Source organism: Liolophura sinensis, chromosome 6, assembly GCF_032854445.1.
Source record: "Liolophura sinensis isolate JHLJ2023 chromosome 6, CUHK_Ljap_v2, whole genome shotgun sequence".
NCBI classification, from domain to species: Eukaryota; Metazoa; Mollusca; class Polyplacophora; order Chitonida; family Chitonidae; genus Liolophura; species Liolophura sinensis.
In genome coordinates this window covers 41,014,340-41,029,179 of record NC_088300.1, presented here as the reverse complement: position 1 = coordinate 41,029,179, position 14,840 = coordinate 41,014,340, and the positions used below count along the sequence as shown (strand labels likewise).

Genomic DNA, 14,840 nt, shown 5'->3' with positions numbered 1-14,840 from the left:
CTCATTGGCCAAATACTCTGACCTGAGACATTGTATTTTATTTATTTATTTGATTTGTTTTTATTTGATTTTTTTTTTTTGATTGGTGTTTTACGCCGTACTCAAGAATATTTCACTTATACGACGGCGGCCAGCATTATGGTGGGTGGAAACCGGGCACAGCCCGGGGGAAACCCACGACCATCCGCAGGTTGCTGACAGACCTTCCCACTGATTTGTTTTTAACGCCGTACTCAAGAATATTTCACTTTTATACGACGGCGACCAGCATTATGGTGGCTCAATCGCTAATGTCATGCGTATTCTGTACTATGCTGTCTAGAGCGCGGGTATCCGTTGTGGACGGGCCCAGTGATGTGTGGATAGAGAAGTTTAGATCGCTGTGTTGAACAGATTGGACTCGGCTCTTTGCCCGGATCGATGCGATCACACAGCACACAGGCCGTGCTGCTGACGGATGACAGTCTAGCAGAGAAACCGCTTCTTTACTACACTTGACGATGTCACAGGCATGGAGAAAGACTCTTCTATAGACATTCCGTCGTGAAAGTACCAGTAAGATTCGAAAGTATCGGTTAGATGAGTCACAATTTAGTGTGAAATGCCTCCCTTCATGTGCCTGAAACTCGAGTGGAACAGGAATCCGTAGTATGTCCTGGACAGATCTTTGCTATGTTATCAACAGACGACGCACGTTCATGGAGCACGCGAACCTCTAATATACTGGCCTTAAGGGGACACGGCTAAACTTAACACTCCTAAATGTGTTACCGTTTCGTAGGGTACGCGGTGAATTACAAGGGTAAAATGATGAACAATTTGAATGAATCGTATTAATCTGAACACGCTAATTGCCTACACGTGTGTTATCGGACAAAACTCACATTTTACGGGTACTTACCGATGCGTATATACTATATCCCCTTCGCCTTCAAGACAATCGTTTGAGGAGATATTGTATCAATTCTAGACGGACCCATCCGAATTATTTTTTAATAGTGGTGCACAGGATGTGGGACTGTTTCACTCTTTAACTGCAATAAGCCTTTCTTTGCGGCTTGACACAGTACAGCGTGCGTCCTGATCATCATCATGTCCTGGAGCCTCCAAGGCGTGGACGGAAACCTATCCGGTTCAGAAGAACCATTGAATAACAGTGATCTAGTGAAAGACTCGTTAACAAACAGCTCTAATATAAGCTTCAGTGATCAACCATTTAGCGAAGAGTTGCACACACCCGCATATATACCAATATGTGTGGGTATTGCCAACGGAATTGTGTTCTTTACCGGTATCATTGGCAACAGTTTGGTGATGTTGGTGGTGTGCCGCGTCAAAGAGATGAGGTCTTCTACTAATTACTTCCTAATCAGCCTAAGTGCTGCTGACGCCCTTGTGCTTTTGATTTGCCAGCCAAGCGCTATTTTAGAGTTCTACGCTCAGGACAGATGGCTTCTTGGTCCTCAAATGTGTAAGTTTATCGTCACTATTTTGCCTTACATTATATACTTTCAACAAAGAATAGATTTATTGGAAAAGCGGATAGTTTTTTTGTTAACTGCACAGAGAAATTAATACCAGACAATACATTTTAGAAACTCTTACATATTCTTGCAATTTCTCGCAGGTATTAACTCTTAGTACATGATATGTTTCAATAACGTTTTTGAATCTATGAAGTCTTTGTTTAGGCTTTCAAACATGCTCCATGTTAGGAGTCACGGACAAGAAGTAAGAAATAATATATAAATAATAAAGAAAGTTTGCAACATGTAAGGAAGGAAGCTGTCAACAGGTTTCAGACACGCAGGGAAGACAGTCAATTTTAGACATTACATCCACTTCGAATCTGAAACTTGTAGTCAGTAAATACTTTCCATGTCAAATACAAATATACGTATTTCAGTCGCGCTTTGATTGCAACTGTTCTTAAAGCGATCACGTTGATGTAACAAACATAAATGCTACACAGCCACTCGCCCAGGGTTAAACCCCTGTAATTAGATATAAAACCCTTTCAGGCAGGAAGAATGAATAATAACTAATAATAACTAATAATAGTAACTAAGAATAATAACTAATAATAATGACTAATCATAATAACTACCAACTGGCATTTGACGTCCGCCGTTGACTTGGGCTTGTCAGCATAAAAACCATAGGCTGAAGATGTTATATTGTTTATATAAAGAGAACTAATAACTAGCAATACGTTGGAATTTGAAATTTTGAATTATAATTATATATCAAAGATACCTTTGGGCCTACGGCTAACATTACAATCTTATTCTGACAGTGGCTGATGAAAATAAATTTGCTACTTCCATATTGTTTTTATGATTTACAACTAAATGTGTTACTCCGCAGATAGATTTCTACACAAAGAAATGGTGTTTGGTTTTGTCATGTTCCATTTCGTCAACATTCTTTAGGTCAGGTGATATTGCAAAGGACAAGCATTCAAGCAAACGTTTAATTTCAAATCCCAAGATGCCTTGAAATAACTCATCTGACGTCTAATACAGTTCGTAATCTAAATGTGTAAAGTCACTCTCTACATTTACGAGAATCTGATAAATTCTAAATGACAGCTTGAGATATTTGATAATTGTAAAGAGAAAAAAAGGAAGGGTTAATATGAACGAGATACAGGAGATTTCAAAAAACATCCGCGGGTCATTCCGTGTGCATGCTCGGCAACTCTGGGCTGTCTTATTAATAGAAATGGATGTTTTCAAGTCACGCAATCAGCTGTTTAGTTCTGTCTTAATCAACGACAGATGAGATAAATGATGTACACACAATCGTGCACAGTAAAAAATTGTCTTGATGGTTCATGTTGTGCATATATCGGCAGTTAGAACTGAGCAAGTCATGTCGCAGGCCATCCAGATGAAAATTTCCAATTATTTATCACCAGGGACATATAAAGGATTTAATCTTTGTAGCAGAAATCATATCGTTCCGCTAATTCGATACGCCCAACCCGTGACCGTAGAGCTATACCTGCCTCAAAGGGTTTATCATTATGCCCCCAACGCTAAACGGGGCACCTGTATGAAACCACCTGTCTCAATAACCATTTGCATTGAATATATTTCCCATTAATCAAAGACCAGATTTGCACCGCGGCAGTTTAGCCTATGTTATACAAAGCCTTTATGTAGGAGAATTAATGAGCTCTTTGTGTTGTCATGGTTACACAATATGCAGTGGTAAATTACAGTAGGTTGTCTAAGTTGCTGAATGAGACAAATGAGATCGATAATCTTTTTAACGTCAGAAGGGTATTTGCCCTGCTACCAAAGAGTTTTGTTTGTTACAGAGAGTGATCTTAAACGTTTGTGTCTGACGAAGAGGCTGTCAGCACGTTTTACCTCAGGAAAGACGTACAGCTGTGACTGTCACTACCATCACTCTAATCGTTTCTGTATGACTCCAGACAAACACAATAAGGAATAGACAAATTGTCTTTACAGAATCACGGGAATTAGACAGCGGGAGCGTGCGAACTATCGGACGGGAATTCATTACTGACACGGCACGTCAGCTTAAGACCTTGATGCGTCTTGTTATGGCATGATATCAAGACGGCTATCATGATTGATTATATTTTAAAAGCCTAGCTCTCTTTCTGTTTATTCGGGTAAAACTTTAGCAGCAGTCGATCAACCTTTGACCCTCGGGCCGGTAATTGTCGAATGGAGGAGGTTTTTATATCAGGACCTGCCCGTTTTTCTTCATTCGTATTAGTGAAATATTCTTAAGTATCGATTTAAACCACAAACAAAAAATATTTTTAAAGCAAATATTACAGAAATACGTCTGACCCATTGCCTCGTCACGTCTGAACTATTGCTATCCACGAGCACGGTCGGTGAGGACGAAATCTGTAAACTTAAAGTGATTTAGCTCTTATCAATTCGTTGTTTTTCTTTGCAGTCAAACAAAATAATGCCAGCAAATACATATATATGTATAGCCACGTAACTTGGTACACTGAATATGTAAACGAGTCAGCTGTTTTAACTGTCATTCTTCTCGAGCGCCGTGTAGTGGTACACTTTAGTCTTATTTTGTATCACTATTATATGACTGAAATACTGCCATTATGGCGTAAAACGCCTTCTCTTTCATTCATTCTTAATTTAGAATATGGCCAAGAATTTTAGAAAAAATCACGTCTAGATAGTGTTTGGCTACTTTACCGATACTGAACTTCCGTTTATATATTTCTTTATTTATTTCTTTTTTTTTCTTTATTTGATTGGTGTCTTTACTGTCGTACTCAAGAATATTTTACGACGGCGACCAGCTTTATGTTGGGAGGAATCGAAGCAGAACGGGGATGGCAGGAGAACCACGACCGTCTGCAGGTTGTACTTCCCTTTATCTAATTGATGTGTAATAATACTGTGAGATACAAAGTAAGTCTTGGATTATTTACCATTGTGTTTGTTAGATAAAGTTATATGAGCTTAATTAGTTCGCTGTTAACCTGCGACCCAAGATAAGCCTATATGCGTACATCTCCACAACCCGAGATAAGCTTATTTGCGTACATCTCCACAACCCGAGATCAGCCTATTTGCGTACAGCTCCACAACTCGAGGTAAGTCAATTTGTGTACAGCTCCACGACCCAAGATAAGCCTATTTACGTACAGCTCGACGACCAAAGATAAGCCGGATGTCTATTCGCGTACAATTCAACTCTTGATGAGAATATCGGCGTTGAGTATCATAATCCGAGGGAAACCTTATTCGTGTACATGCAACTCCACGGCTTTTGCCCTGACTCAAGCATGTATGTGCTCTGTGCTGTCATACCATATTGTTTACGCCCATTCTCTGTCGTATTTTGTTTGTTTTTATGCAGTGTTGCTCCTCCAATTTCAAGATGATTTCTGACATGTTTAGTATCCGGTTGGCGGTGTGAGTGCTTTATTTATGTAACCGATCAGTGGTTTAAGTCTAATGCCCAGCAAACATTTCACTCTGAATGACCCAAGCGAACAGGTCGAAAATAAAACCGTTGCACCTGTCCGGCTATATAATAACAAACTTTCAGGACCTAAAACCTAAGGCAGCTAGAGAGGGATTTGAACCCATCACCAACTAACCTTGTGACCCTCAGAGTACCCATCTCAGTGATTACCATACCGAACCATTATTTTAGTGGTAGATAAACTTAACAAACCTTTCGCCGCAGAGTAGATGTAAAAACTCAATGAACGACGGTTCTAGGGTAGATCCAGAGAGTATACCTGCTATTGATTACCATCTTAAAATGACAAATTGCACGGTGTTAAATCTGCACAACCCGTTTCAATCCCGCTACCTTTAATTCTTCCCGCCATATATCTGCGTCCATTTGTATTAATACTGCAGACGACGTGACCGTAAAATTCTCAAGTCTGCTGGCCTGAGAAATAACAAATGAACATATCGGACAGAATCTCTTTGGATAGCGTGTGTTGGTTGTTTGATGCTGATGAGCCTTACTTGACACATTAAACATTAATCGGTGATTAGAAAGAAAGTGTGAAAGAGGACATTGTTGGTCAGAAATGTCACTGTTTTATTGTTACAAACTAGATATATAATACATAATCCACGCACAACATTGCGTGCGAGTGAAAGAGCTCCAAGCAGTGCAAACGCTTGATGTTTTCGTATGTAAATCAAATGTATCTATAGTTCCGAGAGATATTTGTCCAACATTTACTTTTAAATACAACATTTAAATACTTTCATTAAATATTTGCATCTCATATTTCACAATTTTGATACCAAAGAATTCTGCTTTGATTAGCTAAAAAACTATCATTACTACTGCCAAGAAAGAAAGGACAAAAATCTCAATGACGTTTTCAGAAGACACAGAAAGAGATGGACTTGGACATAATGTGAGAGAGTGGATTGAGTGAGTGAGTGCTTAGGGTTTAACGTCATAAGAAGAAAAAATACGTCTGGTGCACTCCACTACGGCGGTAACAATGATGTGTTTACAGATTTTATGTACAAAGCCAAACAATGTTATCATGATAATACAATGGACTAAGTCAGTCTTTAGAAGCCGAGAAAGAGGAGAAGCTCGCTGAATGGCCAAACAAAATGTACAGCCAAATCACTTACCTGTGAAAGCAAAGTTATGGAACAGGAACATCCTGTAGGCCTAATGCCTGAACAATGGACAGCATATCTCACCTGTATGAGCGCCAATGACTGCAAACATGAAGATTCGGCCCAATGAGTGAACAGTGGGCTTAACAAACTTCAACGTGAAAACAAAGATAACAAACCAGAGCTGAACGTGAGCTGACAAGTATTCTTTCCCAACAACTGAACAAGAAATTGCATGAATCAAGAAACTTGAGTATAGTGCTTAATGCCTGATAAACGAACAAAGTAAATCACTTGGATGACGTGCAATGACAAGAGACAGCCATGGCATGTGGTGTTACGGGCGTCAGGCCCGAACGAAGTAGGAAAAGAATAAATGACTTACTTAAGCAACTAAGTACAAACACCATTGCGCATCAGGTCAGACGTCCGAAAAACGGACAGAGGAAAGCAGTTACAAGAGTATGATAGTAAGAACGAAGAAACATCAGTCCCAATGTATGAAGAATGGACAATGTGATTCAGTTCGGTGAAGAAGCACAGGATAAAAACATAATATAATTATAGCCGTACAACAAAAAGAGCAAGACCAGAGCAGAGACGACAGTGTGACAGCTGGCAAATGGTCACACGCAACCGGTGATATGATTGGGCTGAGCACAAACAAAAAAACTGGAGCAATCATCCAGTCGTCGGTACAATGGATTGAGTAAAGCAGTTAAGTGAGCGGACAAATACAACAAACAGGAGCATAAAATGACTGAACAATAGACATAGTGAATCAAATTCATGAACGAGCACAGGTAAATAGTGGGAACATTAAGCTGAATGACTGAACATAGGATTTAGCTGCAAGACCAATCTCTGATCAACGGACAACGTGAATAATAACCGTAATCAATCACCGCAAACTACAATTTTTACGACTTAGTGTATAGTGTATTAGGATCATTGCTAAGGGATAGGTTAGGGGTGGTATTTTAAAAAGTCCCGGTTTCCACCCACCATAATGCTGGCCGCCGTCGTATAAGTGAAATATTCTTGAGTACGGAACCCATATTAAGGTAACTGATACAGTCCTTTATGCACTGAGCTGGAGTTTCGAATTCATGTTTCTCCTGTAAACCAGCTCTTTGATAGTCTTGCTACCTTGTTTAAGTTTCACGATGATATAATTCTAGCTTGATTTGGAATCAGTCTTTATCCCTAAGTATAAAGAAAACTGTTGTATTATCATTAGTCCAGTCTACGTTTGCCACGCCCGTTAATCCTCAGCCTAAGACAACCGCCATTCCTCGATGATTGATTTCCATCATTCATGGATTCATAACTATTTACCAGCAGTTGTAGACATCGTGATCAGTTATGCGTATAATTATGGAAAGGAGCAGGCAACATGATCAAGTCTGCCTCTATTAAGAAGACAAATTTCATATAGCTAAATGACAGTGGTTATTTACTGGCCTTGTCTTTCCTGGTTTATATGGTTTCACAGAAGAAAAGAACAAGAGCTCTACTGACCAGTTATGGCTGGTCGCTTGATGGCGGGAGTGTTGAGTTGTGCAGTGGTGGGAATAGTGTACCTTTTAGACGAGGTGTGAAGAACGGATTAGATGGTAACCCTTGAGATTCCCAAGAGGACCAGCATCGACGATTCCGAGAAGATGTCTTAAGAGTTTAAGCACATTTTCTAGTTTCTTATGTCACGGTGGCAGAAATAAACCATTACGTGGCAATGCACTTTTCGCAAACTAATTATGGATGGACATTGAAGGCTTTTATGGCATTCTGCTATGGATGCTTCCAACAGTTCCGTGGGGAAATTCACGTCTGACCCCGTCCAGAAGGAATTGTACATTAGATTCCCCTGCAACATGTTTTCCTACCATTGGTAATATCAATGAGTACCAGTGAAGAATAAGGACGACGTCTACGTTTTAAACGCAAAGTAGCAGCCAATCTGTAAAACCTGTGTTACTCTTACAAAACAGGCACCATGTGTAACGTGCATTTGAACGAACAATGAGGGACACACGTTAGATAGTAAGGGTATTTCATGTAGCATTGTTAAAGATTTCTTAAATGGCACACTGATTGTTGTCTGTTTGGGAATAGCGGTTCCCCAGTTGTAACAACCGCTGTTTTTAGAATCATTTCCTTATGTCAGTGATAGCCACTTAATGGTTTGATTGGTTAGCGGGCAGTGTCTCACAGATTCTGTGAAATGTCACTGGTAACCTGATGCTACCAGATCTTACCCAGTGCATTTAGGAGATAGTACACCAAATGCTGACAGTTGTCGAGAACACTAAGAGATAGGAAACCAGATGCTGACAGTTGCCCAGAACACTGTGAGATAGGATACTAGTTGGTGACAGTTATCCAACAGCACAAGGAGATAGGAAACCAGATGATGACAGTTGCTCAGTGCGCTAGGAGAAAAGGAAGACAGATGCACAGAGTACACAGTAACATGCGACATGCGACAAGCAATGTTCCAGAAATTGCTATTTGCATATATGCCTTTCAAATTTGTATTTCGCAAATACATCTGGTATTTATCCATTTTGATATCCATTTCACTGTTTTCATGCCATATTTAAGGATATTCCCATTGTCACATGTTCATCTGTTCTATTGTGATTGTACATAAGTGACTGTTTTATGATGTTCGAAAGCTAAAACACACGCCGTCTTGAACTGAAGAGGCCTAACAAACAGCATGTACATGTTCTCAGCAAGCAGCAGTACCAAAGAGTGAGTGAGTGGGTGCTTGGGGATTAACGTCAAACTGTTCAATTTTTCAGTCATGCGACGACGATGGAATCCTTAGAATGCATGTAATGTGCCCTCTTGTTGCAGGACGGATTTCCATCCCTCTTTTATCTAGTGCTGCTTCACTGAGACGCCTTGCCGAAGGCAAGTAAGCGGACGCTCTACCAACTGCTGTCTGGGCCGGTCAGTACCATAGAGTGTGAGTGCTCGCATGACAGTACGTCATCCCATTATACTGCGGAGACGTGCCCTATGTAAGCAGGACGTATCCATCGACAACCTACACTGTGCACATACAAGCACTTCTTGTTATACCCACTATAGTACAACGTTATATTATCACTATTTCATACAATGCACATATTAAACACTTTAAAATACTAGGTGCCAAATAGTAAGGCATAGGCTGAATTTTTACTTCAAAGGCGGGTAATTTATTTAATAGCCTGTCATTTTCAGCCAAGCTACACCAGAATCAAATTGAGCCATAACACCATGTCGCAAGTGGACGTTCCTCTCAGCCTCTGTTGTCACCATATTTTCTGAATTTGCGTTTCATTGTTGAGATTGCATACTTATTGTATACCATTACATGCACTCATATTTTAGGGATAATTCGCCAGTGTGGCACTTCATATGCCAATGCGAAGCGTAGACATTTCTTCAATATTTACTGAAGCTTCTCTGGTATGGATTTACTCATTCTACTCATTTGTCACAGGGCCGCATGACACTTATTTGGCCAGATGCAAAAGATGAAAATTTATACGCACATGTACTTTTAGAATTTCACACGCAAAAGGCCCGATTTAAATGCTACATTTCTTTTAAATATTGGGTGGAGTTCAATATGTTTTGACGAAGGGCCACACCAGTTACCTAAGCTGCTGTCGACTTGTAAAAAAATTCATAAACGATGTATATTTTGTCTCTTGCAGTGTACGATCTCACGGCAGTATCGTTTTAGATTTGGATGTTGGGAATATCTTTTATAAAAAAAACAATGTAGTCTACTTTCTGAGACAGTAATGTTTGCTGCGTGGAGTTCGCTCTCACCCATATTGGTGCAGCAACTGTAAAACAAATTACACTCCACGCCTGTTGTCCAGTATGCAATTTGTTTGTGAATAACTATGATGTCCCCAGAGGCAAAGCGTTCTTGGCGTTGAATCCAGTCTTATGGATTTCAACACTATGAAATAGAAAAAGTATTCTAATCGCATTTTCCCAGCATTAGTACAGACGTACAACATATCCATGTGTAGAGTTTGTTTTGTCACGCATCATTAAAGAAAGGCAATTTTGGTAGCGAGAAGGACTGATTCTACAGACAGCTGAAAATAGGCAACAGGTTAAAATAAGAAGAATATAACATCGTTTCATCGCTTCTGTCGCTGAGCGATAGATTGACAGTACGATGAAGGCCTTACCAGGGTTCCATAATGGACCGGTGCCAGTAAATTAACAATAACAGATCTGAGACAGAACGTTTTATGATGTGAAATGTCTTGTAGAATATAGCTCTACACGCCTCAATCACGGAAATGATATTCCATTAAGAGAACAGTTTGACCTTACCGGTTCTTAATTTGTACATGTAAATTATAAGCAAGATGTTTCTCCAAACTAATGTCATGACAATAGCGGCCCAGTCACATTCAGTAAAAACGTTTTACCTTGAAAAAGTTCGAAAGCAGTAGACAAGTGTGTTCGTGAGCCGCCTGGGTGACCGAAAAACACCTACAGACATCGATTTCATGCCAACCCGAAGATAATTTACTGTGCCGTGATGTATGATAGATTAGCCCTGGAGCACTCGTAACGTTTAATACGTGACATATGCTCGAAATGACATGTACTCGCATTGGGAATTATCTTTGTGTCATTAACATGTAAAAATGTGCGGAGTGAAACGACAGGATACTTAATTCTGCTCATAAGCTCAACTAGTTCTCAAATGTCCACTCAGCTGAGAAAAGAAAAAACCTGATTGTGACGTGTAAATGCAAATTTCAAACTGCTGAAATGTGTTTTTGATAGAACATTTACTGTTTCAGGAAATGGACCTCGGTCCAAGAAGAATTCTCCTTGAATTAAAAATAACAGAATAATTAACAGCCTCTCCTTGAATTAAAAATAACAGAATAATTAACATCCCATCGTTTTAGTGGGGATGTTTTAGCCAGGAAAAATGCATATACGCCATTTGCTTGTTTTGATTCTGACTTTATGCGTAGTATAAGCCTAACACAGGCTTGATAGCGTTCCACGTTTTTCCTTCGTAGTTTCATAATCTTGCGAAGTTGAACAATCGCATCGAGGCCGTTTCGATAGATATCCCTATAGTTCATATTTTGTACATTATGTCACAAGGCGGTGTTTAAATAACCTCATATAAACTTGTATTTCAAACTCAACTGGTATTCATAATTAGTCAGATTTATAACTTTTTCAGATGGATTAGGAGTTTAAAAGGTAGTATAAGATATAGCTGTATTGTTCATCAAGAAAACTTGTTTAAATTTTAAATCAAAATTTCAGAGAAAGTTATCCAAAACTATTTATGGTATTTTTCATACATTTTCCAGTGATGTGCCCTATGGTGAGGGTTACCCTCTTTAAGGGTATTTGCCTGTTGCTCCATTGTCTCTCGATAAATAAACATTTTAAATAATAAAAATTTATACCATCTAAATGTACGAAACCTGCCTATAATAAATTACTGATTTGAACTATCATATTTGTGATAGTAATCACCTAACCGGCAAACTGTTAATCTAACCGAATTGAAAAAAAAACTGTTCTAATTTACAGTTATGAATTATACATAGTGTTAACTACTGGTATATTAAGACACAGTTCAAACTTTCAAACGATGTGACTTAGACAGAGACAACATAGTTTGTCAGAAAATTGCACGGTGAATGGGACAATTTTATAATTTTTTTTTTACTTCTTCAGTATGGTTCCAGAAATTGAGTTTTCTAGTGATTGTATTCTAATCTCGCCTAGATGTTTCGTTTACCATGAGGACAGAGTACACTTCAATTCAGCAACACTGTTGGAACTGTATTTCAGTCACGACCTCAGATCAGACCAGATCAGTACTTCCATTTTTGTATCTTTCTGGGAACAATCAAGGATAAATAGGTTTGGGATATCGACGAAACTCCCTGATAGCCTCGGATACAGCCTTACAATTGCTGTGCATTCATGGGCCACGTTGGCCGATTATTTACACGTGAAAACAGCTTCTAAAATAGCATGGGCCCTCCAACTATTTTTTTTTCATAGAACTTGTGCGCGGTTACTGCATGCAGTAGTGCAAAACAACATTAAATGTGCATGCCACCATGAATCGATGTATCTGCTGGTAGCAGTAATGAGATTGTTCAGTTGGGACATATAATCAAATATACCGTTAATCAAGCCAGATAGTGCCCCCGATCAAACAATGTGAGAATAATGACCTAACACCAGCTAGTAGCTTCACAAAAAGTGGGTGGAATGCCAAACTCAATTCGAAAATAGTAATAAGTAAGGGAATTAATGAAAACATAAACTTACTTGATTTTAGCTATTGTTTCCCGATGGCCCCAAAGTCTTTCTCAGACACAGGCACTGCTAGGGGGTTGGCAGAATAATTGTTTCACCATGAAAACTCCGCAATATGCAATGTCTCCGAAGCACACTGTGAAACTACTTTTTTCCAAGGATTGAAGATCATCAGTGTTGTGTTTAACTGTTTATCTTGAAATGTAGGCTCCTAAAGAGTTATAATGACTACAGATCGATCAACACGTCTTCATTTAAAGGAAATGGATATCATCCTGTACTGGAAAGGGAGGACTCCGTGGCTCAGTTGTTTAGCACGCTAGCGCAACGTAATGACCCAGCAGTCTCACCAATGCGGTCGCTGTGAGTTCAAGTCCAGCCGTACATGGGAAGCAACCTGGGGATGGTCGTGAGTTTCCACCGGGCTCCTACCATAATGCTGGCCGCCGTCGTATAAGTGAAATATTCTTGACTACGGCGTAAAACACAAATCAAATAAATAAATGTACTGGAAAATATATCAAATAAAACTTATCCTTATTTTTTCAACTTCAGCAATATCTCTGGTACAGAAAAACTGCCACCGGTTTGCGCGGCATCAGCTTTTTTATCCCACTGTTCAGCGGAAACGAGGGATATTGGTTTGGATCTGTCCATCTGTTTTCAGTTTCTGTGCAAGAACTGCGTCAAATATTATCCGTTTTTGACAGAAGTTTCTGTGCAGGTTTACTTTGTCGTACGTCATATCAAGCTTAAAACCGACCACATACTAGCATATGTTTTGCACAAGTAAAGATTTCCTTTAATTCTGACTGGTCGTTGGTTTACGTACAATTAATAAGTCTGTTGTTCAACTTTTTGGTCATTGTTGTAGTCATGAAGTCCAACAGATAAAAAGATATATATTGGGGACGTAAATATTTCATCGGTGACATTTACTAACATGGGCATGTGCTAATGATGACACTGTCGTTGCTGCTCTAGTTTTACTCTCTGTCTTGTAAGTCTTTCATATCACATATTGTTTCAATCGTCAGATTGGCAGTACAAATTGAGACATATGTAGCTGTAGATGAAAAAACCTGAAATCTGATATTCGTCATAGTTCAAGTAAACTGATACAAAAGAGTAGGCCTACTTGAAAACAGGTTCTGTTGAACAAATGAGTCTGATGTCTTTTAATTTGGTTGGGGAAATATTGCAATTACGTACATGTACTGATAGCAAATGTAAACGCATGCTAGTACAGTGTTCTGTTTATACAAGATACGCTTTCTGTATGTTGACTTAATTGTTCATCATATTGAAAATAACCATTTGTCCTTGTTTCAGGCAAATTGGTACCTTTCCTGGAGAATGCTGTGGCCTACACATCGATCTTGACACTGCTGGTGATAAGTATAGAACGATATGTAGCAATATGTCACCCATTTGCGGTGCACACAACCTTTACGGAGAAAAAGACGGCTAAAACAGTGTTCGCTGTATGGGCGGCTGCCTTCGCTATATCTTTACCCTTTATAGTCTTGACAGGAGAGGAAACAGCTATATTCCATGACAAGTCCGTGGTGAAAGTATGCAAGACGAGAATACAGGATTCCTGGCACCATTTCTATCTTCTCTTCACAGTCATAATGTTGTTTTTTGTGCCAATGGCAGTGCTCATCGCCCTGTACACGTGTATATTGCTCAAACTGCGCACTGAGAACATGGAGATAGGCCAGTGTAGCACTGAACGTCGTGACCGACGTCAAGTCGTGATTATCCTTATCTCGGTCATAGTGCTGTTTTTCGTGTGTTTGCTACCGGTGCGTGTCCTGACCCTATGGAAGGTATACACGTCCACGACTAACATCGAGGCCCTCGGTCTGGAGGGTTACCTGAATCTGATCTGGTTTGTGAGGATCATGATGTACATAAACAGTGCTGGTAATCCCATCATCTACAACATGGTCTCAACCAAGTTCAGGACGGCTTTCGTTCGCTGTTTACCGTTCTTTAAGCGCGGCAGGAGGGGTTTCCGACGCAGTAGCAGTTTTCGGAGTTCTCAGCCTTCTTTTTCATCGACGTACCTTAAGGATTATCGCGATTTGGACGGATTTGAGTCAAACCTCATGGTCAGGGGGGACGGAATGGGTGAGCAGGACACCATCAGCGACAGGGAATCCAGGGGCCTTTAGTGTCAGTATCGCACGAACGCATAGACGAACAAACCTTCATGACGGATGCACAAATCTGTCCACAAAAAACCCCCAGCTATATATCGTTTCTGAAACATTGAATTAAGACATCAAACTGAACGACTGCTACACGCCTATATTGTGTTTTTGTACTAATTTTTCTCATTTCTGTGCATGTTGTTGATACGGATGCTTTGTGGATTGT

General features: G+C 39.7%; 1 protein-coding gene across 1 annotated transcript; it reads left to right on the top strand.

Moving 5' to 3' along the window:
* The first annotated feature begins 1,092 nt into the window (after positions 1–1,092).
* On the top strand, positions 1,093–14,635 carry LOC135467210 (growth hormone secretagogue receptor type 1-like). Its single transcript, XM_064744974.1, has 2 exons — positions 1,093–1,471; positions 13,788–14,635. Exons 1-2 carry the CDS (start codon positions 1,093–1,095, stop codon positions 14,633–14,635), a joined length of 1,227 nt encoding a protein of 408 aa, XP_064601044.1.
* The last annotated feature ends 205 nt before the right edge of the window (positions 14,636–14,840 follow it).